This window comes from Sorex araneus, chromosome 3, assembly GCF_027595985.1.
Source record: "Sorex araneus isolate mSorAra2 chromosome 3, mSorAra2.pri, whole genome shotgun sequence".
Classification (NCBI taxonomy): Eukaryota; Metazoa; Chordata; class Mammalia; order Eulipotyphla; family Soricidae; genus Sorex; species Sorex araneus.
In genome coordinates this window covers 170,726,993-170,753,253 of record NC_073304.1, presented here as the reverse complement: position 1 = coordinate 170,753,253, position 26,261 = coordinate 170,726,993, and the positions used below count along the sequence as shown (strand labels likewise).

General features: G+C 61.5%; 1 protein-coding gene across 12 annotated transcripts in view; it reads right to left on the bottom strand.

Moving 5' to 3' along the window:
• PHLDB1 (pleckstrin homology like domain family B member 1) overlaps positions 1-25,329 on the bottom strand; it is a 46,794-nt gene extending 21,465 nt beyond the window's left edge. For 5 of the 12 annotated variants that reach the window (XM_055130435.1, XM_055130441.1, XM_055130440.1 and 2 more), the window contains exons 1-6: positions 23,263-23,387; positions 17,818-17,898; positions 16,029-16,152; positions 14,942-15,112; positions 5,390-5,515; positions 2,760-4,108 (exon numbers count right to left, since the gene is read on the bottom strand). In XM_055130435.1, the coding sequence (XP_054986410.1) occupies positions 2,760-4,108; positions 5,390-5,515; positions 14,942-15,112; positions 16,029-16,152; positions 17,818-17,898; positions 23,263-23,307 (1,896 nt within the window). In that variant the 5' untranslated portion in view covers positions 23,308-23,387. Of the gene's footprint in view, positions 1-2,759; positions 4,109-5,389; positions 5,516-14,941; positions 15,113-16,028; positions 16,153-17,817; positions 17,899-23,262; positions 23,388-25,196 lie in introns of those variants that run through there. The other 7 variants (XM_055130436.1, XM_055130438.1, XM_055130443.1 and 4 more) reach the window with 3 other exon arrangements.
• Positions 25,330-26,261: the final 932 nt, after the last annotated feature.

Genomic DNA, 26,261 nt, shown 5'->3' with positions numbered 1-26,261 from the left:
TCCCTTCCCTTCTCCTTCTCTCCCACTACTGGCTTCCTTGTGGACACACCCGGCCCCTGAGCAGCGACTCTCAGGGGTTGGCAGGCCGCAGTGCAGACAGACCTAGTGACCTAGGGCATCCCGAAACCCCCAGCCCGGCCCCAACACGCGAGCAGGCAGCCCAGGCCCGCTCGGCCGTCACAGACGGCTCCTGGCAGATGCCCGCCCCGGCACGAATCCGGCACACAGCACTCGCTCACCCGGATAAACACTGCCTACGGCGCAGTCGGGCGGACAGCCACAGACTGGGCTGGGAAACACCCCCAAGGCCCGCAGGGGTGCACCTGGTTGGGCCAACCTGGGCATAGTCCTCAGACCCCAAATCACCCCGAGGTTAGCCCCTGGCTCCTTCCCAGTGAGGGCGGCCAGGTCCCAAGACTGCACCCAGCCAGGTACAGCCCTCAGGCACTAGATGAAGGGCCACGCCCCCTTCCTCCCCCCCCCATTCTTACTACCTCAGCTGGGAATCTTCTGGGGCTCCCCCAGGCCCGGGCAGACTTGGCCCCAGGACTCTCTCTCTGCCCCCCACAAACTCACCCAGCTTCCCTCCTGCTCCTTGCCTACTTCCATGGCAAAAAGAAAACCAGGAACAGCACCCCAGGGCCCCCGCCCCTGCCCCAGGACCCAGATAAGCAGCCTGGCAGCAGTGGGCGGGGCCGGGCAGGCAGCCTCTGATTTAAAGTGGCAGGTGGGGCAGGTCAGGGCGGGCAGTGGGGTGTGCTCGCGCCAGGAAGGCTGGGGAGGCAGCGCAGGGAGGCCCGGCTGATCAGCCCTTTCCCAGCTCAGCGCGGGGCCCAGCCTTCGCACCCAGGCCAACCAAGGCCAAAACAAAGGCTGGGCCCGAGGCATCATACAGCAGGGAAGCCTGGCACGCAGCAGACCTGGGTTCCACTCCCCCAGCACCACAGGGGGCTGTGCAGCCCCTTTTCAATAAATATCATTCACATCCCCTGCCCCCCGCCAGGAGGGAGCCCCGAGCACGCCTGTTGCAGGGATTGGCACAAAATCGAACAAATAAACAAGGAAGAGAAGATGGAGCAGTGGGGAGCGAGGGGTGGCAGACAGAGATGCCAGAAGGGTAAACGCACAGGCCCAGGCCCAGGACAGAGGCAGGAAGCGCCCTGAGCAGGGCTGTGACTCCAAAAGAAAGGAAACAGGCTCCTGCCTCCTCTCCCACTCCCCCACTCACCAGCCTATTTCTCTCCCGCACCTGACACACGGACTGAGGGGGTGGGGGAGCCTCAGACAGTCCCGACCCCAGGATCGGGGTCCTGGGAGAAAGCAGAATCCACATGCATGTCCTCAGCTGCCCGGGACCCCGCACTCCCTGGGATCCCTGGGGAATCCCGATCCCCAGCTGGCTCCGATGCCACCTGGGAACAGCTGCGCACACACCCACTCAGGGTGGCCCGCCCGCCCCCGTGCCCCTCCACTTTCCTGGAAGATTCAGTCTGCCGCCAGCAGGGCAGCGCCCACCCAGAAAGGAGGCGGAGGAGCTTTTCTCCGTCCCAGCCCCACCCCCAACACATACACACAGTTGGAAAGAGACCCAGGCTCTCTCCAGGCTCTGAGAACTTGCTGCGGGACTTGGGCTAACGCACACCCCTCTCTGGGCCTCGGCCTTCTCGTCACTAAGACCTGCTGCTCAGGACTTCTAAGGGCGGGAGCACACGATCTGCATGCAGGAGCCCCGGGTGCCACGTCGTTCCCAGAGCACCGACAGGTGTGCTCCCCCAAAGAAAAAAATTTTTTTGTTGGTTTTTTGGATCACACCTGGCAATGCTCAGGGGTTACTCCTGGTGGTGCTCGGGGGACCATATGGGATGCTGGGGATGGAACCCGGGTCAGCCGCGTGCAAGGCAAACACCCTACCTGCTGTACTTCAGATTCCGGCCCCCCAAAAAAGAGTTTTACACATACAATTCAGGGCACTTGTCCCATATGAGCACGGCCAGGAGTAATTCCTGAGTGCAGAGCCAGGAGTAACCTGCAGCATTGCTGGGTGTGGCCTGAACCCCAACGCCCCCAAATGTATTTTATATACATGTATTTGAAGAAGGGGGTTTGGGCCATGCCCAGCAATGCTCAGGGGCGATTCCTGACTCTGTGCTCAAGAGTGTTCCCTGAAGGTGCTCGTGGGACCCTATGTGTTACCAAGGATTCGATCTGGAGTCAGCCCCATGCAAGGCACCCCTGGCCCAAAAACTTTCTATAGCAAAGACTGTGCTATGGAACAAATACAAATTAGTGTGACTTTAAAATAAGGTTGGAGGGCTGGAGCGACAGTACAGCAGGGAGTGCATTTGCCTTGCACATGGCTGACCTGGGTTTGGTCCCTGGCATCCCATATGGTCCCCCAGCACCGCCAGGAGTAATTCCTGAGTGCAGAGCCAGGAGTAAGCCCTGAGCATCGCTGGGTGTGACCCAAAAGCCAAAAAAAAAAAAAATAGAATGAGGTCGGAGCAATAGCACAGAGGGTAAGTCCTTGCCTTGCACGCAGACAGCCTGGGTGTGACCCCTGGCACCCCACGTGGTCCTCCAAGCTCCCCAGCACTGATCCCTGTGCCCCCAAAAACCAAAATAGATAGAATAAAATAAGGCCTTAGAGACTTTTGAGGACTCTGTTTGGAACCTCGAGCTACTGGTCACTATGCAGAAAGGGGGCACTGCCCGAGGCGCCCATGCACTGGCCTGCCCGCGCCGGCCGCCCACCCGCTCACCAGCCGCTCCATCTCCTGCTCGCGCAGCCGCTCCTGGCGCTGGCGCCGGTGGTACTCCAGCAGCTCGTCCTCGTTGTCGCTGATCTCGGTGATGCTGTTCTTGCGCTCCCGGCCGACGGGCACGCGCAGGTCCCCCGTGGAGAGCTTCCTCTGCACCCGGGGGCTCTGGCGGGGCGAGGGTCCCGTCAGGGAGCCCAGGCTGTAGGCGGGGCTCAGTCTGCCACTGAGGCTGCCCTTGCGGGGCGCCAGGGACTCCCCCAGGGTGGGCGAGGGGCTCCGTGTCCTGCGGCCCCGGGCACTCGACGTCAGGGAAAAGTCCTCTGGGGTGGCCCCGTGGGCAGCCCAGCGCCGGGGCCGGGGGCTCTCGGCCACGTCCCTGCTCAGCTTGGTTTCCGAGGGGCTCCGGGCAGACATGGGGGACAGGGCCCGGCGGGATAGAGACGGGCTCAAGGGAGGGAGCTCCCGCATGCTGTCCACCCCCCGCCGGCTGAGGCGGGGGCTCTCGGGGGGCGGCAGAGCCCTGGCGGCTGAGCCCTCCGAATAGGTCCTGCCCACCAGCTGGCGCGCGGGGCTAGCTGGCAGCACCCGCTCAGCGCCGGGCAGCTCGTGGAAAGGACTGGGCGGCCGGTCCTGGAGGGTGACCATCTTGCTCCGGGGGGCCGGGACGGGAGGCTGGACCTTGGGGCTCCCAGGAGTGCTGGTGGGTTGGCCCCGAGCACCGGATGCTGGGTATTCACTCAGGCTGATGGCCACCACGGGCAGCTGCCCACCCAGCCGGGGGCTCTCCGTGGCTCTGCGGGCCTCTGCCAACACCGTGGCTGCCGGGCTGTCTGTCAGCAAGCCCCGAAGGCCGGGGCTGGGGGGTCTCTCGAGACCCCCTTTCCTGCCCAGCCGGGGGCTCTCGGAGGGGCGGGCCCCACTCGGTCGAGTCTGCGGGGGCTGCAGGGCCAGATGGTAGCTGGAGGAGCGAGCAGGCACCAGTGGGGGCATGGAAGGGGCTGGCTCCTGCCCGCTGGGTGAGTGACTGGCACAGCTCCCACTGCTGGCTGGCGAGGAGAGCGGAGAAAAGGCTGGCGAGGTGTTCTCGTAGCTGGAGCCCATGGACATGGCCCCGGGGCTGGTCGGGGGAGACAGCAGGTAGCGCCCCCCGTTGGCCATCGGGGACAGGGGCGATGTGGCTGCGGGCTTCATGGGGGCCACGGTGGGCTCCCCCAGCACCAGCGAGTCCATGATGTCCTGGAGATCCTTCTCGATGGAGCTCACCAGGGAGCTGTGGCTGGCACAGGTGGCCGGGCCCCGGGGTGCGGGAGGCGGGGCGTGGTTCCCGTTCATCAGGCCTTCCGGCTCGGCTGCGGAGGGAGGCAGAGTGGCCTGAGGGGGGCTGCACAGGCCAGAGAGGACGCACCCCACCTCCTGCTGGCAAAGGCACTGCAGACGCAGCCGGGAAAGCTTGGTTCTAGCAGCCACCCCTGCCCCGGTGCCGTGTGGCCCGCCCCAAGTCGCTGGCCTGCCGTTTCCCCGTCTGCTCGTCCCTGCTGGCAATGCCAGCTGGGCCTGGTTGTGGCCGCCTCACCCCCAGACTTGCTCCCTCCCTGCCTTGGTTTCTCCACCTCCTCTGCAGCTGCTTCGGGAAGGGCAAGCAGACAGGATAGAACTGGCCAGAAGCACCGGATCCTCCCATTCTCACAGGCCGCCGTGGCGTCCTGACTCACGGCCAAGATGCAGGAACAAAGATGCCGGGGTCCCTGCTCACTGCACGGGAGGGTCTGGTTTGGGCGCTCATCTATGGAGGCCAGGCAGCCCGCAGCGGTGAAATAAATGCTGCTCTGAGCTTCCAGAAAGTTCATTAGGCCGATCCAGCATGCTCACCTCTGCCTGGCTTTAGCCACCCACCCACCCACCCAGCAGAGTCCCTAGAACCTGAGCCCAGAGGGTGGGAGGGGACACAGAACATAGTGCAGGGGTCGGCAGGGGTCTGGCTCCAGAGCCCCCAGGGGTTGGTAAGAAAAGCTTCGCTGGACCATCTGGGCCACACCAACAGGGATTCTCAGAGACAAGGGAGCTGCCGAGAACGTGGGGGCCGCCAGGACCACCCACCTGTCCTTAGTTTCCCTGACCACCCTCCGGCCCAAGCACCTGACATACAAAGTCCCGGGGATCACGTGACATCTGTTGTCACACGGACACCTGAACCGTGCAAGGCAGGGGCGGTGGTGGGGAGGAGGCAGGCATTCACCCGGGCAGCTGGGACAAGCACCCACCCTCCTGGGGACTCAGTACTTGACACTGAGCTCCAGCTGCTGCCTGGAGGTTGGCCAGTGGGGGGCTGGGGGAGGGGCCCAAGGACAGTGCCACACAGGCGGCCCCCACAGTTCACGAGGGTCCTCTTTAGGGTCCCAGACCCAGAGGGTGGCTTTTCAGGAGAGTGGGACCGAGAGTGTCGCCTGGGCACTGGGCACAGGACAGCCCAGCTGAAGCCGGTAGCTGGACATTGCCCAGGCTGCCTGGGTATTCCGTGGATGGCCCACGGCAGGTGGCACCACACCGAGATCACTGGCATTGTCCAGTCCAGGCACTTGGTATGGCTGATGCTAACCCAGGCCACCCCTGAGACCCAGCTCGGTACCTACCAGGGCCAGAGCCGTAGGGGGGCCCAGGGGCCCGGCCCCCTGCCGGGATCATGCTCTTCATCCACTTGGCTTCAGCGGGGTGGTTAAAGCGGAGGAAGGTGGACTGGCCCAGGCATAGCATGCAACCTGTGGGGACAGCAAACGCTCAGGGCCACCCGAGAACAGCCCTCACACCACCCTCACTGTGTCCCGTGGGGCCAAGAGCAGATGCAGGGAGAGGGAGCGGAGGGCCCCAGACCTGAGCCCGAGCTACACCCCTTCCTACTAGCTGACATCATGCAAAGGGGTCTGCATGTAGTTCCCTCGCTGGGAAACAGGGGCGCGCCCTCCCCCAGTGGAGTAAGCCCCAACTGGAAGGGGCAAAGATCAGAGAACATCGAACACTGTGGCCCCCCGCATCCCCTAACTGATGCCCCCATGAGCCATCATCCGTCCCTTGAACGAATCCTGCCAGGGTCCCACAGAAGCTTGGGAAACGGGGTGGGATGAGTAGTTCAACACTCTTGTTCAGGGGTCCAAAGGGAGAGTACAGCGGGGAGGGCGCTTGCTTGCAGGTGGCCGGCCCACGTTCCATCCCCGGCATACCATGCCGTTCCCAGAACCAGCCAGGAGTGAGCCCTGAGTACAGTCAACCCTGGCACGGCTGGGCGTGACTCAAAAGCAAAAAGAAAAATTCCTGTTTGGAACCTGTTTTCTGTTCCTAAGCCCCCGCCGCCCATCACCACATCATGGCCCGAGGAGAGACGGTGGCCACCGCTCAGGAGGGATGGACAGCTGGACAGACAGGAAGTGCTGACCCCCACCCTGCTTCTCTCCAACAAAGCACCCTCTGCTCCTTGGTCTCCCCTAGCATGGGGCCGGGCTGAGGCCACTGCGCCCAGACTCAGCCAAGCACATTCCCGGGCAGCAGACACAAGCCCAGTCCTGTCCAGGAACTGTGACGGCTGGGCGGGCGGGGGAGAGCATCTGGGAAGCAGAAAGCGTAGCCAGGGGCGCCCGGAGGGGTGGGGAGGCAGGTGTGCCCACAGGCGCTGAGCCTCAGCCGAGCTCCGCCTCCTGCCACACCAGGTGCTCCAGGCCGCCAGCAGAGGATGTTATTTTGGAAGCAGCCCCGCAGGCGGGCTTCCCCTACCACCCACCCTTCACACACCCCGCCTCCTTCCCACCCATCCTGGTGCCCCTCCGTGCCCCAGCTAAGGTGGCAGGGACGCTCACATTCCTGGGCGCTGAGACAGTTCGACTCAGGAGGGCGGCAAGGTCGAGGGCCACCCCACCTGGGAAGCCCCCGGCCCCACCTGACACCTGTAGCTGGGGTGGGCAAGCCAAGAAGCCCAGGGATCATCCCCATAGTGGACAAAGGCCACCCACTTCTCTGACACACCCGGCTCCTCCCAAGCAGGAGGGCACCAAGAATCTGATGGCTGATGGGGTGGGTAGGAGAGGGAGGGAGTTTCTCCAGCCAAAGCTACCAATCGGAGCTGCCGAACCAGAGTAAGCATAACCAGAATAATAATAGCCAAGCCCACGTACCCCTAATTACAACCCCAGCTGTTCCAGAAAGCGCCCTCCCAGGCCCCGCCCCTCCCTGCAGCCAGTGAACCAGCTAATTAATGATGAGTTTGCAGGGTCCACGGACCCCTGTGCACCCCGCGGAGAGGGGGAGGAGGGCAGGAGCGGGGCGGGGACAGGAGCCTGACCACATGGTCCAGACTGGGAGAAGGGTGGGAGTCTGGGCGGACCCCCCCGGTCCTCACGGCCAAGCCCTCCCAGGCAGGGGGCTCTGGCCTAGCTACCCTGGCCTGCCCTGCCCCCTCCCACCTCACCTCCACACAGGGGGTGTGGCCGGGGTGTGGCCAGGCTGCCGCGGGGCTATAAATAGTGATGCCCGGGCAGCAGAGCCCGGTCTGTATTAATAGACTAGGCCTGAGGGCAGGGGGACCGGAGCGCCCAGCTCCCGCCCAAATTAACTTTCTATTTGCACTCAGGGGCACAGGCTTCCCCCCCCCACCTCCAGCCGTTTTCCCCCCAGCAAGAACCCTCCTCTCTGACCCCTTCTGCCCCCCAACTCCCAAGGAAGCCCCGGCACCTCCTTAGGCAAAGTTGTGCCCCCTACAACCTCCACGTCCCTCCAGGACCCACGGCCCCGCTGGGCAGAGCGGAGCGCCCATCTGGGCTGAGGGGAGCAGGGGGAACCCCACACGCACACTCACAAAGGGACACAGCGCCCCGTGCCCAAGCCGTCCCTGCCTGCTGGCCTCCCAGACGGGAGGGGACCGGCCGGTCGCAGGCGGGGCAGAGGGGCCAGGCCCTGAGGTCTGGCCCGGCTCCCCACCCGGGGGGCTGCTCTGCCCCGTGCAGTGGCAGGTCCCCTGGAAAGGTGCTGCTGAGGAAGAGAAACCCTCCAGATGAGAGCCCCCCCTCCATAAGCCCACACTCCCGCTCGGAACCGCCCGGACACCGAGTCCTCCAGCGCCGAGCTCCCGGAGGGCGGGCAGGACCCCGCGGCCCCCAGCCCCGGCCCCCTCCCACGCCTGCCCCTGCCTCCAGCGGCTGGCACGGGGCTGAGAACTCACCGCCCGCCGGGACCTGGGGACGTGCGTCCTGCGGGCCCCCCGCTAGCCCGGCCCGCCGGGCCCTTTGAGGGGGCGGCTCCGGCTCCAGCAGCAGCAGCCGCGGCGGCCGCCGCCAGTGCCCGGGAGGGGCGGGCGCCCAGGCGGGGGAGGGGAGCCGGGAGGGAGGGACAAAGGAGCGGAGGAGGGAAGAGGAAGTGATGGAGGAGCGCGGGCGGGCGGGCGGGAGGATGCGGAGCGCGGGGACCGCGGGGACCCCGGGAGGGGACGGGGCGAAAGGCCAGCGGTGAACTCCGCGGGGCAGCGCCGCAGGCCACGTGGGGCAACGGGGTTCCCCTGGGAGCGCTCGTGGCCAGCAGAGTCCAGCGCCCGGGGCTGGCTGGTCAGCTGGGGCCAGTCACACCCTCTGGCCTGGGCGTCTTTATCTAGGAGACTGGCCTCAATGACAACGGAGGTTACACGCTGACATTCCGGCTCAGGCCTCGCAGAAGGTGACCCCCACCCCACCCTGCTGGGAGTTCAGGCCAGGCCCGGCCTCTGGGCAGTGTGAGGGACGCTGACCCCGTGGCTCCGCCCCCACCCCTGGAGTTTGCCCCACCCCATGACCCAGGCTGGACACCAGCAAATGCCGTCTCGCCCAGGTCCCTGGGGCTCCTGCAGGCTGCGGGGCTGAACCAGCCAAGAACCTATAACCTAGTCTGAGATCCAGATTGTCCCCTGGGGTCCAGTGGCCCGACCTGGGGACACCAGCACGCCCAGAGGCACACTCTGCGCCCTCTGCACCCCAGCTCTGCTCAGAGCTCACCCCCAGCTCTCTCCCTGGGCGGGCCACCCTGAACCCCACAGACTCCAGTTAGACACGTTCTCTCCCGTGCATTCCCTCCCACAGACAGCCCCCCAGACAGACGCCAGACCCTCCTGGGGACAGTAGCTCAGACACAGAGACCCCAGAGAGACAGCCAGAGGGCAGGAGGGTGGGGGGAGAAGATCAGATTAGGGGACATGGGGAAGGGCCATGGGTGCTAGTGGTGGTGGGCTGAAAGCTGTGCACAATCAATATCATAAATTTCTATTTAATTCTATATATATTATCTATATAATTTCGGTTGGTCACCTGGTGATGCTCAGGGCTTGCTCCTGGCAGTGCTCAGGAGACCAGAGGCAATACTGGATGCCAACAGGAGTTGTATGCCAGGCAAGTGGGTACTAGCCCTTCTCTATTGCCCCTTGGACTCTCTCTTCCACCTAATACCACACGTGTAACACCACTGGGCCAGAATACCCTATAATATTAAAACCCAGGGGTTTTGGGGCTGGAGCAATAGCACAGCGAATAGGGTGTTTGCCTTGCACACGGCTGACTCGGGTTCGATTCCCAGTATCCCATATGGTCCCCTGAGCAGCACAAGGAGTAATTCCTGAGTGCAGAGCCAGGAGTAACCCCTGAACATTGCTAGGTGTAACCCAAAAAGCAAAAAAAAAAAAAAAAAAAAAAAAAAAAAACAAAACCAAAAAACAAAAAAACCCAGGCGTTTAAAAATAAAGATGAGGGGCCAGAGCAATAGTACAGTGGGGAGAGTGTCTGCCTTGGACGCGGCTGACCTGGGCTCTATCTCTGGCATCCATAGGGTCCCCTGAACACCCCCAGGAGTAATTCTGAGTGCAGAGCCAGTAGTAGTCCCTGAGCATTGCCGGGTGTGACCCAAAAAGCCAATAATAAAAAAAAAAAAAAGGAAAAAAAAAGTATTAAAAAAAAGAAAAAAATTTAAAAAGCCAATAATAATAATAATAATAATAGCAAAATTAAAAAAATAAAAACAGGGATGAAACATGGGGTTAAGGGGCTGGAGAGATAGTACAAGATGCTGTGCATAGGGGGCTGGAGTGATATGACAGTTCAGCAGGTAGGGCATTTGCCTTGCCAACCCAGGTTCAATTCCTGGCACCTCATATGGTCCCCCAAGCACTGCCAGAAGTAATTCCTAAATGCAGAGCCAGGAGTAACTCTTGAGCATCGTGGGTGTGGCCCCAAAACAAAACAACAAACAAGACTAATGTGGATTGAACTAGTACCCTGTATGGTCCCCTGAGCACCACCAAGAGTCATTCCTGAGTGCAGAGCCAGGAGTATATCCTGAGCACAGCCAGGTATAGCCCCCAAACAAAACACCCTATAGGGTCGGGGCAGAGAGAGACATAGGACAGTGGGGAGGCACTTGCCTTGCATATGCCCAACCTGGGTTCAATTCCCGGCTCCACATATGATCCCCTGATTCCTGAGCACAGAGCCAGGAGTAAGTCCTGAGCACAGCTGGGTGTAGCATCCCCATATTAAAAAAAAAAAAAAAATGGAGTACAGGGGCTGGAGCAATAGCACAGCAGGTAGGGCGTTTGCCTTGCACGCGGCCGACTCGGGTTCGAATCCCAGCCATACCATATGGTCCCCTGAGCACCGCCAGGAGTAATTCCTGAGTGTAGAACCAGGAGTAACCCCTGTGCATCGCTGGGTGTGACCCAAAAAGCAAAAAAAAAAAAAAAAAAATGGAGTACACCCTGAGTGATAGCACAGCGGGTAGGGCGTTTACCTTGCACGAAGCCAACCCAGGTTCCATTCCTCCGTCCCTCTTGGAGAGCCCACCAAGCTACCTAGAGTATCCTGCCCGCACGGCAGAGCCTGGCAAGCTCCCCGTGGCATATTCGATATGCCAAAAACAGTAACAACAAGTCTCACAATGGAGGCGTTACTGGTGCCCGCTCGAGCAAATCGATGAGCAATGGACAGGATGACAGTGACACCCCTGAGAACTGCTGAGTGTGGCACAAACGCAAAAATAAACAAACACAGTCTCCGGACCGAATCAATCGTGCATCAGGTAGGGCATTTGCTTTGCATGTGGCCAACCCAGGTTTGATTCTCAGCACCCCATATGATCCCCCAAGGCCACCAGGAGTGATCCCTCAGCATAAAGCTAGGAGTAAACCCTGAACCCCGCTGGGTGTGGCCCCCAGACAAACAGAATACATGGTTAAAGGCAATTGCCAAGAATAATCCCTGATGGGGCTGGAGTGATAGCACAGCGGGTAGGGCGTTTGCCTTGCACGTGGCTGACCCGGGTTCGAATCCCAGCATCCCATATGGTCCCCTGAGCACCGCCAGGGGTGATTCCTGAGTGCATGAGCCAGGAGTGACCCCTGTGCATTGCTGGGTGTGACCCAAAAAGCAAAAAAAAAAAAAAAAAAGAATAATCCCTGAGCACCTCTGGGTGTGACCCCAAACCAAAAGAAATAAATAACACCATTATAACCATGAATCTACGATTTAAAAAAAAAATCGGGGCTGGAGTGGTAGCACAGCGGGTAGGGCGTTTGCCTTGCACGTGGCTGACCCGGGTTCGAATCCCAGCATCCCATATGGTCCCCTGAGCACCGTCAGGGGTGATTCCTGAGTGCATGAGCCAGGAGTGACCCCTGTGCATCGCCGGGTGTGACCCAAAAAGCAAAAAAAAGAAATAAAAAAAAATAAACCACACACACACACAGAGGAGGCTGGAGTGATAGTACAACAGACAGTACTCTTGCTTTGCACACAGCTGACCTGTGTTTGATCCCGCAACACCACATATGGTCCCTGGGCCCACTGGGAACAATCCCTGAGCCTTTGTCAAGAGTCAGCCCTGACAGCACAGCGGGTAGGGCTTGCACACGGCCGACCCAGGTTCAATTCCCAGCATCCCATATGGTCCCTCGAGCACTGCCAGGGATAATTCCTGAGCAGAGCCAGGAGTAACCCCTGTGCATCGCCAGATGTGACCCAAAAAGAAAAAAAAAAAAACAGTAAGCCCTGAGCACAGCTGAGTGTGGTCCCTAAACAAACAAACAAAAAGCGTTGGAGCCAGAGACACAGTCCAGTGGGTAGGGGACTCGCATGGCAAGTAACTAAGCTGAGTCTCTTCCCTGGCACCACAGAGGGCCCCCTGAGCCAGGGGTGGTCCCCGAGGACAGAGCTAGGAATAAACCCTGGATGTGGCCCATAAACACAACCCCACAAAAGTTAAACTCCTTAGAGAATGCTTTTCTTTCTTTGCTGCTCACCAACCCACACTGAAACTACTGTAACTACACATACACCCTCTCTCTCTGGCCCCTTCATTTTTCCTTTAGAAGGAAATTCTCTGCACTTCCACATGTACAAAGAATTCCCCTTCTAAAGGAAAAATGAAGGGGCCAGAGTGATAGTACAGTGGAGAGAGAGCTGCCGTGCACGCAGCCAACCTGGGTTCCATCCCCAGCACTCCATATGGTCCTCTGAGCACCACCAAGAGTCATTCCTGAGTGCAGAGCCAGGAGTAACCCCTGAGCATCGCCGGGTGTGACCCAAAAAGCAAAAAAAAAAAAAAAAAAGGAAAAACGAAGGACCATATAGGGCCAAATGCATGATACAGGAGGCTTACCAAAAAAAAAAAAAAAAAAATCAACCAGAATCTCCGGAAGCGTGATTCACACTCTGGAGAGTGTGCCCACCAGCTGGACAGTCCAGGCAGAGCTGGCCTATGCCTGTCAGTGAGCAGCAGGGCAGGGGAGGCACAGAGAGGTGGGAGGTGCTTTTCCTCTTTCCCTTGTGGGTCTTTGCACTTTACTGCTTTATTTACTTATTTGTATAGGTTTGGGGCCACACCTGATGGTGCTCAGGGCTGACTCCCGGCTCTCTGCTCAGATTGACTCCTGGCTTTGTGCTCAGGGCTGATTCCAGGTGGGGCTCAGGGAACCCTATGGGATGCTGGGCATTGAACCCGGGTTGGCTGCGTGCAAGGCGAGCACCCTCCCCGCTCGCTGTTCTATGGCTCTGGTCCCCTCTGTCAGTCTTATCACTGAGGCTGTTGGAAGACTTGGCCCCATTTTACAGAAGGAATCACAGAAGAGGCTGGAAGAGAGCAGCAGGCCGCGGGCACCAGGCAGGGCTCAGGCAGCAGTGAGCTTGGGGACCCGCTGTCTAGACAGCCCGGGCCCTGGCTGGGCGGCTTTCTTGGTTGTCCCTGCCTCAGTCCCCTCCGGGCCTTTCATGTGGTCTGGCGCAGTGGCCTGGGGTGGGCAGCAGCCCCAGGGAGGTCCCGCCTCGCTTCCTGCTCCTCCTCCCAGCTCCAGAAACTTCCCGGAGACCAGGCGGAGCGGTCAGCCTCCGCCTTCCCAGCTCCCTCACTTCAAGCTCCCGGGTCCGAGCTGGAAGTTGGCGTCTGCTCTGTGCCCGATGCCCCTCGGCCTGGGCCAGGCACCGTCCTCCTCCTCCTCGAGTCTGGCACTGCCAGCCCTTCTCGTGTGACGTGGGCCCCTGGCAGAGCGCCCAGCATGACCCGGCCAGAGCAGGCGCCTGATATTTCTCGGGGAGCCCTCTGCTTTCCAAAGAGGAGGGTCCCCTCTAATGGAGGGGTGGGGATGGGGGTCATGGGGTGGGGTGGGGGCGGGGCACCAGGCCGGGGAACTAATCTTCTGACACCATCTGCCCGAGCACCGACGTGGACATTCGGGTCCCACCCGTCCCCAGTTCACCTCTGTCCCTCACTCGAACATGCCGACCCATAAACATGAAAAAAATTCACATCCGGAGATGCATAAACACACAGCCCCACAGACACAGGGAGGCCGCCCGCGCACCCCTGAGCCACCCCGTTGCCAGGGAGACACACTCCCAAGAATGTCCGGAGTGGGGCCGGGCGGGGCTGGGCTCGGTGCCTCTCCCCCGAGAGGAGGCAAGGAAACCCTCAGCGCCTTGAGCCTGGGGCCGGGGGGCCGGGAAGAACACCCGCTCCATTGTGCCCGGCCGCCCTCCCCAAGGCTGGCCCGCTTCTGAGACAGGCGAGCCCAGACAAGAGGGTTTGGGGGTGGCCAGCAGGAGGGGTCTGAGGGTCCGCAGAGAGTGGGAGGGTACATATTTTACAGGGCGGGGGGGGGGGCGGGCTGGGTCACCAGGGCCACAGGAAATGCCTAAGAATTCTCTCTTGGCCCCAGGCCTTCGGGAGCACTGGTGATGCTTGAGCCGGCCAGGCCGCCTGCTCTCACCAGGGAGAGGCTTCCTGGGGGGCGTGGGGGGCATGCGCCGGGCCCAAGGGAAAGAAGCATCGGGTCTCCCGGGAAGCAGAGAGGGGAGAACGGGACAGAGAGAGGGTGTTTCCTCCAGGAGCAGGGAGGGTCCCCAGAGCACGGTGCCGCTCCTCAGTCCTGCACAGTCCAGACCAAGCTCCCACCCTGCCAAGCTCACCTTCACCCTCCCAGCGACACGCATGCCTGCCCTCCTCCTCCTCCCAGCCAACTGTCAACTCGGTTTGGGCCCAAACACACCCGGCCCAGAGCCATTGGGCCAGCCCTGGGCTGGAGGCACGAGCTTAAGAGCCTCCCCCGCCTGCTGCTTTGAAATAAAGGTGGTGGTCACATGCAAGACCCCAAGGCCACTGTCAGTGGATGGGGCCGGAGTGGACAGGCCCTCGGCTCCATGAGGCCACACAGCCTCCAGGGCAACTCCCAGATGAGAGGTGTGTGTGGGGGGTGGGGTTGGCCACACCTGGCGGTGCTCAGGGTTGACTCCTGGCCCTGTGCTCGGGGAATCACTCCTGGTGGGGCTTCTTAGGGGACCATAGATGGGTGCTGGGGATCAAACCCAATGGACCACGTGCAAGGCCAGCGCCCTCCCCGCTGTCCCGTCTCTGCAGCTCAGAACAGCTCCCTCCAGGCAGGATGCAGTGTGATTCCCTACCGCCCCGCCCCCCCACCCCGGGCACCCGAGCTTTGGGCCGCCATGCTGTGGCGCGGGCTGGCAAGAGGGGGCAAGTGGAGAAGCAGAGGGTCTGAGACACGCGGTGCAGGAGGACGTGAGCATCCCAGCTCACCGATCCGGTCGTCCTGCCGGTTCCTATGGCAACCACCGCAGACAGTCTCCTGTACCTACCAGCCCGGGTTCTGCAACTGAGACCCCCGGGCTCTCAAAGCTTACCCTGTGTGAGCCGGGTGGGCTTCCGGACAGGGAGTCCATCAATCGTGCAGGCATTTCCGCAGGGGTAGAGGGTGAGGGTACCCCGAAGGTTCTCGATATAGCAGTGTTCCGGGGCCAGGCCTGGGCCCTGCAGTGAGATGTCCCTGGCCGCAGACCCAATCACTGTCTTCCCTGCGGGCAGGGAGCGAGGTGGGTGAGACGGAGCTGGTCCCGGCCCAAGAGCCAGGGACAGGCAGAGAGGGTGGCCGGAACTAGATTTCCGCCTGCTATTCCTGGGACACTCACTGCAGACCCGCCCCCGGACCCCCCAGGAGGTGTGAGAAGCTCATACAGCTGGAGGCAGACTGGGGGGGGGGCAGAGCAAGAGGGCAGCAGGGGTTTCCTGTGGGCATGCCCTACATCTCGCCCACTGCCCCCTCTAAGGCCCTGTCCCCTTCACCCCCCTCCCCTCCTTCCCTCAGGCTCCCCTCTTCCACTCTGCCACCTGCAGACTCCCCCCCCAAACACTCACACACTCTCTGCGGGCAGCCTCCCCCCTCAGTAGGGAAGGGAATCCCCCCTGGCAGAGCCCCTGGGACTGGCATTCAGGGAATGTGGGGAATGGAGCATCGCCCAGGCATCGAGGGCAGGGGGGGATGGGGAGGAGCTGTGGGGCCCAGGGCCTGTGCCAGGGCCTTGTCTTGGGAGATGGGCCCCCCCTTCCCACTCTCCCTCTCACCACCTGCAGCCTCCACCCTCCCCTCCCCCACCCCTCCCCGCCGCCCAGCCTGGCACTGCCCTAGAGGGAGGCCCTGGCATCTAGGCTGCTGGTTGCTAAGAGCAATGAGCTCTCCTGTTTCAGTGCTCGGCGCGGCTCCTCTAAGCCGCTCTTTAATCCCAGCCATGAAGCCAGATTATCTCCCCAGGCGGATGGACCCGCATCTGGGAGGCAGGACAGGGAGGCCAGCAGCGTGGGATGGCCTGAGGGGCGTCCGCTTGAGAGGGGCAGACATTGCCTGCAAGAGCTGCCCCCTCCACCCCGGCCCCGGCCTGGGCTGGCCGGAGGGAGGGCGGGGGAGCAGCGGGTAGGGTGCACCGGGACACTTACCTTCCTCCAGGGGCAGGAGGGTGATGGCCGTGCTGAGCCGCCCGCTGCCCAGGCTCACCAGGTGGGGCTTGTCCGTCTGGACCTTCAGCCCTTTCCCCGTCTCGATCAGGTCCAAAGGGCCCTTCTGCAGGGGACGGGGCGGGGGACGAGCATCGTGAGGGGGTCCTGGGCAGCCTCTTCCCCACCCACCCCCTCTCCAGCCCTCGCCCCCCTGGAAGGGCTCCGGAGTCTCAGCGCTGAGCATTCTCCCACTGAGCGGTAACTCGACCCGCATGGAGGCCACACACTGTCCCTCTGGATTTATCTCGAGTTCTGGCTTCACTGCCCCCTTTGTCTACTAAGGCAGAAAGGAGGAGAGAGGAAGGGGGGGCAGGCTGTGCTGCACCGGAGGGGGCGGTCCACGGGGCAGCAATCAGGACCTCGCCCTGCAGGCCCAGCGAGGTGAACCAAGGGCCAGAGCCGCCGGGCCTGGTCCCACCAGCCCCTCACTGGATGGGACCCTAAAGGTAAACAAACGAAAAAGATCTCTCCCTGGGGCTGGAGATAGAGTGGGGGGAGGGGGGAGTCACTTGCCTTGCAGGAGGGCAGCCCCTTCCCCTTAGGTGCCAGGCACCGCCCCCCTCCCCCCCCTCCCGCACACAACACTGCTGAGAGTCAGCGAGGAGGGGCCTCTGAACACAACCCCCCACGCCCTCAAAATTCAAAAGACTGGCCGGAGTGATAGCACAGCAGGTAGGGCGTTTGCCCCGCACAGGGCCGACCCAGGTTAGATCCCTGGCATCCCATATGGTCCCCTGAGCACTGCCAGGAGTCACCCCTGAGCATCACTGGGTGTGACCCAAAAAGCAAAAAATAAATAAATAAGTAAATAAATTAAAATCAAAGACCTTTTTCTTTTTTTGGATCACACCTGGCAATGCACAGGAGTCATTCCTGGCTCATGCACTCAGGAATTATCCCTGGCGGTGCTCAAGGGACCATATGGGATGCTGGGATTCGAACCTGAGTTGGCCGCGTGCAAGGCAAACGCCCTACCCGCTGTGCTGTCACTCCAGCCCCAACCTTATTCTTTTTTTTTTTGCTTTTTGGGTCACACCCAGCAATGCATAGGGGTCACTCCTGGCTCTACACTCAGGAACTACCCCTGGCGGTGCTCAGGGGACCATATGGGATGCTGGGAATCGAACCTGGGTCAGCAGCATGCAAGGCAAACGCCCTACCCGCTGTGCTATCGCTCCAGCCCCCAAAGACCTTTTTCTATAAGCCTGCTAAAGCATCCCCTCCGCCATGGCCCGGTTACAGTCAATTATCAGAGGGCTGGAGGTCAGAGCGGTAGTACAGCGGGAGGGCGCTTGCTCTGCAGGCTCCTGACCTGAGTTCAAGTCCCGGCACCCCACATGGTCCCCCACCCCATGGACCCATAGGAGCGGTCCCCGAAAGCAGAGCCAGAAGTAATCCCTGAGCCCTGCTGGGTGTAGCCCCTAAACCAGAAAGTAAGTAAAAATAAAATAAATGAAAATAAATGACCAAAGGGGTAGAGTGGGACTCAGCTCGGGGTCAGTCTGTGAACGAACTCCTGACTTTCAGAGGGGATTTTTGGGTGAAGCCATTAACCTGATACTTATATGGCCTCGGTGCTTAGCAGGCCCGGGAGCTGGCCGGGCGCAGAGCTGGGGGACCCCCATACCCGGGCTCAGAGCCAGGCTAGTGTGGAGAGTGGCCCCCAGGCCCGGGTTAGCTACAGAAGCAGCCGGCCCCTCCCTCAGGGCACCCAGCCCCACACACTCACCTGCACCACAGCGGGGTTCTTGCCTCCAGGGCCCACCTGGTTCCTGTTGACCGTGTCCATGGCCCGTGGGCGCCAGTGGTCCTGGGCACACAACAGCAGGCTGGTGAGAGGGGGCCGGGGCAGGAAAGCAGGTGCAGAGGCTCTAAGGCCATAGCCCCGGGAAAGGCCCCTCCATCACCCTCACTGCCAGGATGGACGAGCTGGAGGCAGAGGGGAGGCAGCTGGGGAGCTGTCAGGGACCCCGTCACCGCCCCAGGGCCCCCACACCTCTCCAACCACAGCAGGGACACCGCCCCATCCAGCCTCGGCCAGGGCCACTGCAGGGCCCCGCTTTCAGCCTCCCGCCCCTGAAGCCCCCTCGGGGTGCAGGGTTCTACCTTAGTGGGGCAGTCAGACCTGAGGAACCCCTCCAGGGAGCCTCTAGGTGGGCATCAGCTGAGCCTGTACCTTCCCTCCTCCCTCCCTCCGCTCTGCTCTCCCTTTGTCTCTTTTCCCAGGGGTCTCAAAAGGATGTTTTCTTAAAGGAGACACAACAGGGAAACTCTCCATCACCCCTTGCTCAATTCCCAGACCCTTGGTGACTCAGCTGCGACTGGAGAACTTGGGTCCTTAACTTGACGTATGGTCTGCAGGAGGTGGAGGTCCTTCCAGCCAGGGGACCACGCCTTCTGGAGCCCCACTGTGCATTCTTTGCCACTGGGTCCCCTGCATCCTGGCTCACACTTATGTGCCCGAGACTCGTGAGCGAGGACCTTGGGGTATGATTTGCCTGTTCCTCAGCCATCTCAGCTTGCCAAGGTGGGCCTCTGGCCCGCGCTGGGAGAGGGTATTGGGGCAAGAAAGCTGAGAAGCACCCCTGCGGGGGTGGGGGGCCCCTGGAAGGGCTTCCCCCCACCCCCGCACTTTCTCTCCCAGCCATCTGCCCGGGGACCTGGGGAGGAAGTGGGCGCTGCAGAGCATTCCAAGGAGTGTCTGGCCCTCGCGGTGGGGCTCGGCCACAGAGTTACTAATTTTACCCTTCCAGCCTCCACCCTTCCGGACTCCAACTGCATGACTCCGTCACCATTTCCACCCCAGCCAGAGGAACAGAGGCAAGAGCAGAGCCCAGGGCCCACCTCAGATCAGCCTGGGAAGAGGAAAGGCAAACATACTGACTTAGACCCGGCTCCCAGCTGGCCTGGTCCCGGCCCTGGGCTATCTGGCCCCCAGGGGCTGACTTGCCAGGCTTAGAGAGAAACAGGCCTGCCAGCCTTATCAGGAAAGGCCCTCAGATTCTCCAAGGGAGAGTGGGTGGGGAAGGGGACTTTTATCTAGAAAACAAGCAGGAAGCAAAAGAAAACAACAGCAAAATGAAGGAAAGGGACTCATTTAGTGGCTAGAACTTTAGGCTGGGCTGCAGGAGCCTTTAATTCGGGGGTCACTCCTGGCAGTGTTAAGGGGTCACTCCTGGCTGTGTTCAGGGACACTTACGAATGCCAACAGGGTCCCCAGGGTCTCTGATCTGTAAATCACATGCCCACCCAGACTATCTCTTCAGCACAAGAGCTTAAAATTCTAATTCAGACTTAATTTTGATTTTCGTTGTTGCTGTTCTTTTTTTTTTTTATGGACTTCATTTTTTGTTTTGTTTTGTTTTGTTTTTGGGCCACACCTGGCGATGCACAGGGGTTCCTCCTGGCTCATGCACTCAGGAATTACTCTGGGTGGTGCTTGGGGGACCATATGGGACACTGGGAATCAAACCTGGGTTGGCCGAGTGCAAGGCAAACACCCTACCCACTGTGCTATTGCTCCAGTCCCCTTGACTTCATTCTTTATTTATTCATTTATTTTTGCTTTTTGGGTCACACCCAGCGATGCTCAGGGGTTACTCCTGGTATTGCACTCAGGAATTACTCCTGGCAGTGCTTGGGGGACCATATGGGATGCCGGGGATCGAACCCGGGTCGGCCGCGTGCAAGGCAAACGCCCTACCCGCTGTGCTATCGCTCCGGCCCCTTGACTTCATTCTTAATTAGCTGTGAGGTCTAAGACAGTTACTTAACTTCTAGTGTCAGAGTCTGTAGAAAACTGGATAATGATTAATGGCATTTATTAATTATTGAAGGTGGGAGATAAGGGGGATACATTCAGCTGTACTCAGGTCTTACTCCAGGCTCTCTGCTGAGGAAACCAAAGGTGGTGGGTTGAACCTGGGTTGATTGCATGCAAGGCAAGTGCCTCAGCCCCTTCACCATCTATGGCTTGGAGCGTCTGTGGGGCTGCAAGGGAATAGGGAGTGAGTTAATGGCCTTAAGAATTTTGGTGGGACCTGGAGCAATAGCACAGCGGGTAGGGCGTTTGCCTTACATGCAGCCGACCCTGGTTTGATCCCTTGCATTCCAAATGGTCCCCTGAGTACTGACAGGAGCAATTCCTGAGTGTAGATCCAGGAGGAATCCTTGAACATTGCCAGATGTGTCCCCCAAACAAAGAAAAATTGTCTTTTATTGGAAGGGGTTCATAGAAAAGTTCTAAAACTAATGTGTGCCGGTGGTTGCAGAGCTTTGTAAAGACACTAAACGGCTTTAAGCGCTCACTAAAATTTCATGAATTTTATTTGTTTTGTTTTTAAATTGTTGGGATTTGCCAGGGGTGCTGGGGGCCCATTAGGGCTATACCAGTGGTGCCAGAGACACAGGACTTGGCCAGGCCCTGTGCATGCCAGGCAGTGCTCAGCCCTCGGGGCAACCCCCTAAACTGAAGGTTTTCTCCCTCTTCCTTCCTTCCTTCCTTCCTTCCTTCCTTCCTTCCTTCCTTCCTTCCTTCCTTCCTTCCTTCCTGCCTTCCTTCCTTCCTTCCTTCCTTCCTTCCTTCCTTCCTTCTCGCTCTCTTTCTTTCTTCCTTCCTTCTTGCTCTCTTTCTTCCCCTTCTTTTCTCTTTTCTTTTTCCCTTCTTTCTTTTCTCATATTTATTTTTTGCTTTTTTTTTTTTTTTTTGCTTTTTGGGTCACACCTGGCGATGCACAGGGGTTACTCCTGGCTCTGCACTCAGGAATTACTCCTGGCGGTGCTCAGGGGACCATATGGGATGCTAGGAATTGAACCCGGGTCGGCCGCGTGCAAGGCAAATGCTCTACCCGCTGTGCTATTGCTCCAGCCCCTATTTTTTGCTTTTTGGGTCACACCTGGTTCATGCACTCAGGAATTACTCCTGGAGGTGCTCGGGGGACCATATGGGATGCTGGGAATCGAACCTGGGTTGGTCACGTGCAAGGCAAACGCCCTACCCGTTGTGCTATAGCTCCAGCCCCTCTTTTCTTATGTTTTTTTTTTGGGTCACCTGGAGTGGAGCCTTAGGGTCATTCACATCTTGGTGCCCTTGCTCAGGTAGCTCCTGACAGTGCTCAGGAGGCCATACAGTGCCTGGAACTTGGCCTTGGGCTGCCGCATGCAGTGCCGGCCCTCAGCCCTCTGAGCTATCTCCTTCCTCCATCTAGTTGAGTGAATTTTATTTTAGGGTTGGGGTTTGGGCTACACCCAGCAGTGCTCAGGGGGCTTACACCTGGTAGGCCTTGGGGGCCCATATACGGTGATAAGGATGGAACCGGGTCAGCCATACTCCAGGCAAGCACCTTATGCCCTGCCCCGTCTCTCCCACCCAGTGGAGTGAATTTTAAAGGTACACTATATTCTACCTCAATAAAACTGTCAGTTTTGTTTTGCTGGGGGTCACACCCAACAGTTCTCAGAGGCTACTCCTAGCTTTGTGCTTAGAGGTAATGGTGTGGAAGTGGGTTGGGGCAAATGGCAATGGGAATCAAATGGGGTCTCCTGCATCCAAAGCCCTTGCCTAGGCCGCTGGGCCATCGCTCCAGCTGGAAACTGTCAGACTTTTTGCTAGTTCGGGGCCATATCTGGCAATGTGAGTTACTCCTGGCTCTGCACTCAAGAATTATTCCTGATAGTGCTCTGAAGAGACTGAAGCGATAGCACAGTGGGCAGGGCCTTGCACGCGGCCGACCCAGGTTCGATTCCTTTGTCCCTCTCGGAGAGCCCAGCAAGCTACCAAGAGTATCCCGCCCACAGAGCCTGGTAAGCTACCCGTGGGTGGCATATTCGATATGCCAAAAACAGTAACAACAGGGGGGCTGGAACAATAGTACAGTGGTTAGGGCTTTTGCCTTGCATGCAACCGACCCGGGTTCGATCCCCAGCATCCCACATGGCTCCCTGAGCACTGCCAGGAGTGATTCCTGAGTGCAAAGCCAGGAGTAACCCCTAAGCATCGCCGGGTATGGCCCAAAAAGAAATTAAAAAAACAGTAACAACAAGTCTCACAATGGAGATGTTACTGGTGCCCACTCGAGTAAATCCGTGAAAGTGCAGTGCAGTGCTACAGTGCCCTGAGGACCATATGGGATGCCAGGAACCAAACCTGGTCGGCCACGTGCAAGGCAACTTACTCTCCTCACTGTGCTATTGCTCCAGCCTCTGTTAGACTTTTGTTATATTTGTTTTGTTCCTGTAGATTCACCTTAAATGACACTATAAACATGGCAGTTAGTAGTTCTTGAGTTTTGTGACCTTGAATCAATCCCTCCTCTTTCTGAGTCTCACTTTCTTCATGCTGTCACATTTGTCACTAAGACTGGAGCAGCCGAGGGTGTGCTCATTTACCCCGGAGAATTTCAAGTGGAGATAAGAGTGTCAATGAATAACGCTGATGAGGAACAAGAGTGCTTAGAGGAGAGGAGACAGGGTAAGAAGGAGGCGAGGGGAGAGAAAGATAAGAGAAGAGACCGAGAAGATAAGAAGAGATGGCGAGATTAGGAGCTGCAAGGACGTCTGTGACCCCAGCTCAGAAACCTAATCCAGGTGAAGTGGAAAGATACCTGGCCCTAGGTGTGGCCGACGCTGCATTGCGGCGCCCGGAGCCGCCACCTGGGGGCGCCCTCCTCGCTCGGACCCCGCGCGCGCCTTAGACGGCGGATCGGCGCTGCGCCGGCGCGCCCCCTACCGGCCGGCCCGCTCCCACCCCGCAGCGGTGCCCTCCTCTCCGCCGCGCCCGCCTGGTCTCCCACGTCGCAGCCTTTGGGGAAATCCCCCCCGCTTCACCCCCCCAGCAGAAAGGAAGGAGGAGACGCCTCGGAGGTGCAAGTGGAGGTGTCAGGAAAGGGGCACTCGAAGGAAGCCCCTGCCCAGCTCCCCGGAGCGCTCCCGGGTAGCTGCCCGGATGCGGCATCCCCGTGCGGGATGAGGCGCGGGCTGGGCCGGGCACCGCCCCACTCCGCCTCCTGGACCCTCGGGGCCGCGGGGTCCAAGCACGCTCGTGCCACGTCCTCTCCGAGGCCCCGAGGAAGGGCCGGAAGGGTCTGGCCCCGACAGGCGCCGCAGTCCCAGCTCCCCGTGGGGACCCCCGTGGGAACGCCCTGCCCCTGGCGGCGCCCCTCTGCGCGGGCCTCACCTGTGGCCGCGGGGTCCAGCGCGGGCCTCGCCCTAGGCGTCGCATGGCTGTGATCCCCGCGAGGGGAGCCCCCGGGCCGGGCCGCCGTATGTCCACCCCGAGGAAGGGCGGCCGCAGAGGAAGGAGGCGGAAGGGAAGGAAACTGAGGCTGGGCCCAGCGGGCGGAGGCCGGAACGGGGCGGGCGCCAGAGGGACAGAGGGGGTGCCTGGGGACGGGGACGCGGGGGAGCCGCGGACGGAGGGAAAACAGGAGAGCGCGGGACAGAGAGTAAATGGGGAAACTGAGTCACGCTCCTGGTGACTCACGCGGGAGCCGCACCGGGGGCTGCGGGCCGTCACGGCGCGACAGTAGGGGGCCGGCCACGGGATAGAGGCCAGGGCACCGGGCGCAGGGGCGCGGCGGGGGGTGGATGTGGGCCGGGGGCTGGGGAGGGGCAGGGGGCGCCGCCGGGAGGGGCACGTCCCCCACGCCGCGGGCCGAGCGCGGTGGCCGCCGGGGCGGCCGCCAGGTGGGACAAGGCCACAGTGTTGGGCCGCCCCGCCCGCCCTCGCGCCGGACAAGCGGCCTTTCTTCGGCGGCGGGGAGAAGGGGCCGCTTGTTTGCGCGGCCGGGAAAGGGGCGGCCCCGCTCCCCGCGGGGCAGCTGCGGCCAGGGGGGCTGGGTGTGCGCCGAGGCCTGGAGTAGGGGAGGGGAGTGCGGGGGGCCGAGCTGGAGCCGGGGTGCGTGCCAGGGGGCGTGCGGGAGGCAGCGCTGTGCGGGTGGGGGGCAAGCCAGGGCGCAGACGTGTGTGGTGGTCGGAGTGGGGGGAACACCACCCCCAGGGCTGCGCGGAGTAGGGGCGCGGGTGCGAACTCAGGGGCTACGACGTGGGGGTCTCGGGAGAACCTCAGGTGCGCGCGGCCACCCCGGCGGCCGGACAGGGCAGCGTGCGCGTGCGCGTGCGGGGGCGCGCGCGGGGGCTGCGCCCGGGGCGGCGTCGCATGAGTCAGCCTCGGGGCCTCCCGGACCGCTGAGCTAACGGGCCCAGAATGCAGCCCCGCCCGCGCGCCGTCCCCGCCGTCCCGCACCGTCCCCCGCGGGGCCCGGCCCGACGCGCGCCCGTCCCGCCGGAAGCCTCGGCCGGCGCCTGTGGCCACCGCTGCGCTTCCCCCGGCCGCGGGCGTCCCCCACCCCCACGGTTCCGCTCGGTCCCCCGCCGCGGGGACCTGGGCCGGACGCTCGAATCCCCCCAACCCCGGGCGGGCGTGGCCAAAGCCGGGGCTGAGGGGGGCGCATCCTACCCCCGGGGGCCCTACCCGGCCGCCCGCAGCCCTCGGGACGCTGGGCGCGGGCTCCCCCGAGTCCCTCCCCGACGTGCCAGCCTCGAGCCCCACTCCGCCTCTCTCCCTCCGTTCAGGCTGCCCCGATGGGAGCCGAGATGCTCCGGGGACCGCACCCCTGACCCGGACCCCCACACCCTCCCAGTGCGGGGGGTCTCGGGCGGCGTCAGTCGGTGATGGGCGGGAGGGGGAGGTGGAGGTGTGGGGCGCAGGCGGATGGCACCTCTTCGGAAAGTGTCAGGGCGCCTTCTGGGTGCCCCCAAGAATCTAGCTGGAGCCGCGGTCAGAGCCCCCCCCTCCGCTCTCCCCGCCGCCCCCGGCCCCCGGGGGAGCGCGAGGGCCCCCTCTGGCGGCGGCGCGGGCCTCGGGCCGGAGGGCAGTGCCAGCAGCGCGCGGGACAGCCGCCAAGCGTACGCGCCGCCGAGCCCCCTTCGCCCCGGTGCGCGCTCACCTGGGCCTCGCCCCGGGCTCCCGGGGGTTCTTCGAGACTTCCCAGCCCCAAGCGGGTCCCCGGAGCTCGAGCCAGGCCCCCCCGCCCCCCGGCGCTTCCTCTTTTCCAGTGCCAGCCGCGCAGCGAACGCGACCCACGGACGGGGGCCACGCCGCGTTCTTACCTCGGGGGACAGGGGGGACACCGGGCCCTTCGCCTGGCTGGCCGCGGCGGCCTCGGGCTGAGGACACTGTTGCTCTCCCCGGGAGCCCGCTGAGTAGGAGGAGAGCGCGCGGGTCCCGCCCCCCTCCCCCCAGTCCCCGCCCCAGTCCCCGTCCCGGCTGCCTGGCCAGAGAAGACGCTCTTGTGGGGCTGGAGCCCGAGGTCCCCCCACCCACTCTTTCCCAGAGCAGCACCGCCCCCCGCCTGCACAGCGCCCGCTTTGTTCATCTCCGCAGCTGGTTCACCGCCGCCCCAGCGCACCCCTTCTCCCGCCACCCCCGGCCGCCCGGTGGCTTGGGCGGGTTCTCTTAAACACCCGAGACCCCCGACTCTCGCGCCGGCTCCCGGGGACCCTCCTAGTGGCGGCTCAGTCACGTACTCCGGGACAGTTTCTGCGTCAGGGACGCCAGCGCTGCCCCCTCTCTCCTCGTCTTACCTACCCCAAGCCCCACCACAAAGAGCTGTAAATAGAATAAGGGGATGGGTCACCCGCACTCCAGGCGCCCCCATGCTTTCCTGGGGTTAGGCGGGAGCTCAGGAACGCGGACACCGCCCCCTACCCCAACCGGTGGGCTCTGAGCGGGAAAGCGGGAGGAGAAGTGTTGACAGGTGACACACCATGGGGTGGGGGGTGGGCTCGTCGGGAGAAAGGAGGGGGCAGCAAAACCCTCAGGAGCACCTAGAAACTGGGCCTGGTTGCAGTCCTGCTCTCTCTCACCCGCACCTGGAAACCCAAGCCTGACAGCGGAGCCGGCCCAGTCCTGCCAGCTCTTGCCCCAGGAGACTGAGGAGGTGGCCCGGGGCTGAGCTGAGCTAGACTGGACAACCTCTTTCACCTTGCTCAGCCGGGACCCCTAAGACCTTCCTCACTGCCGGAGGGGCGGAAAACCCCGCGCCCCTACCCCACAGGTTGGCATGAATTTCGGTGTGTGGGGTGGGGTGGCGTGGGGGGAAGCTAGCGAAGAAGAACCGGCCTTTGGGATAAACACATCTTGTTCTGATTCACTAGCTTTAGTTTTGCTCTCTC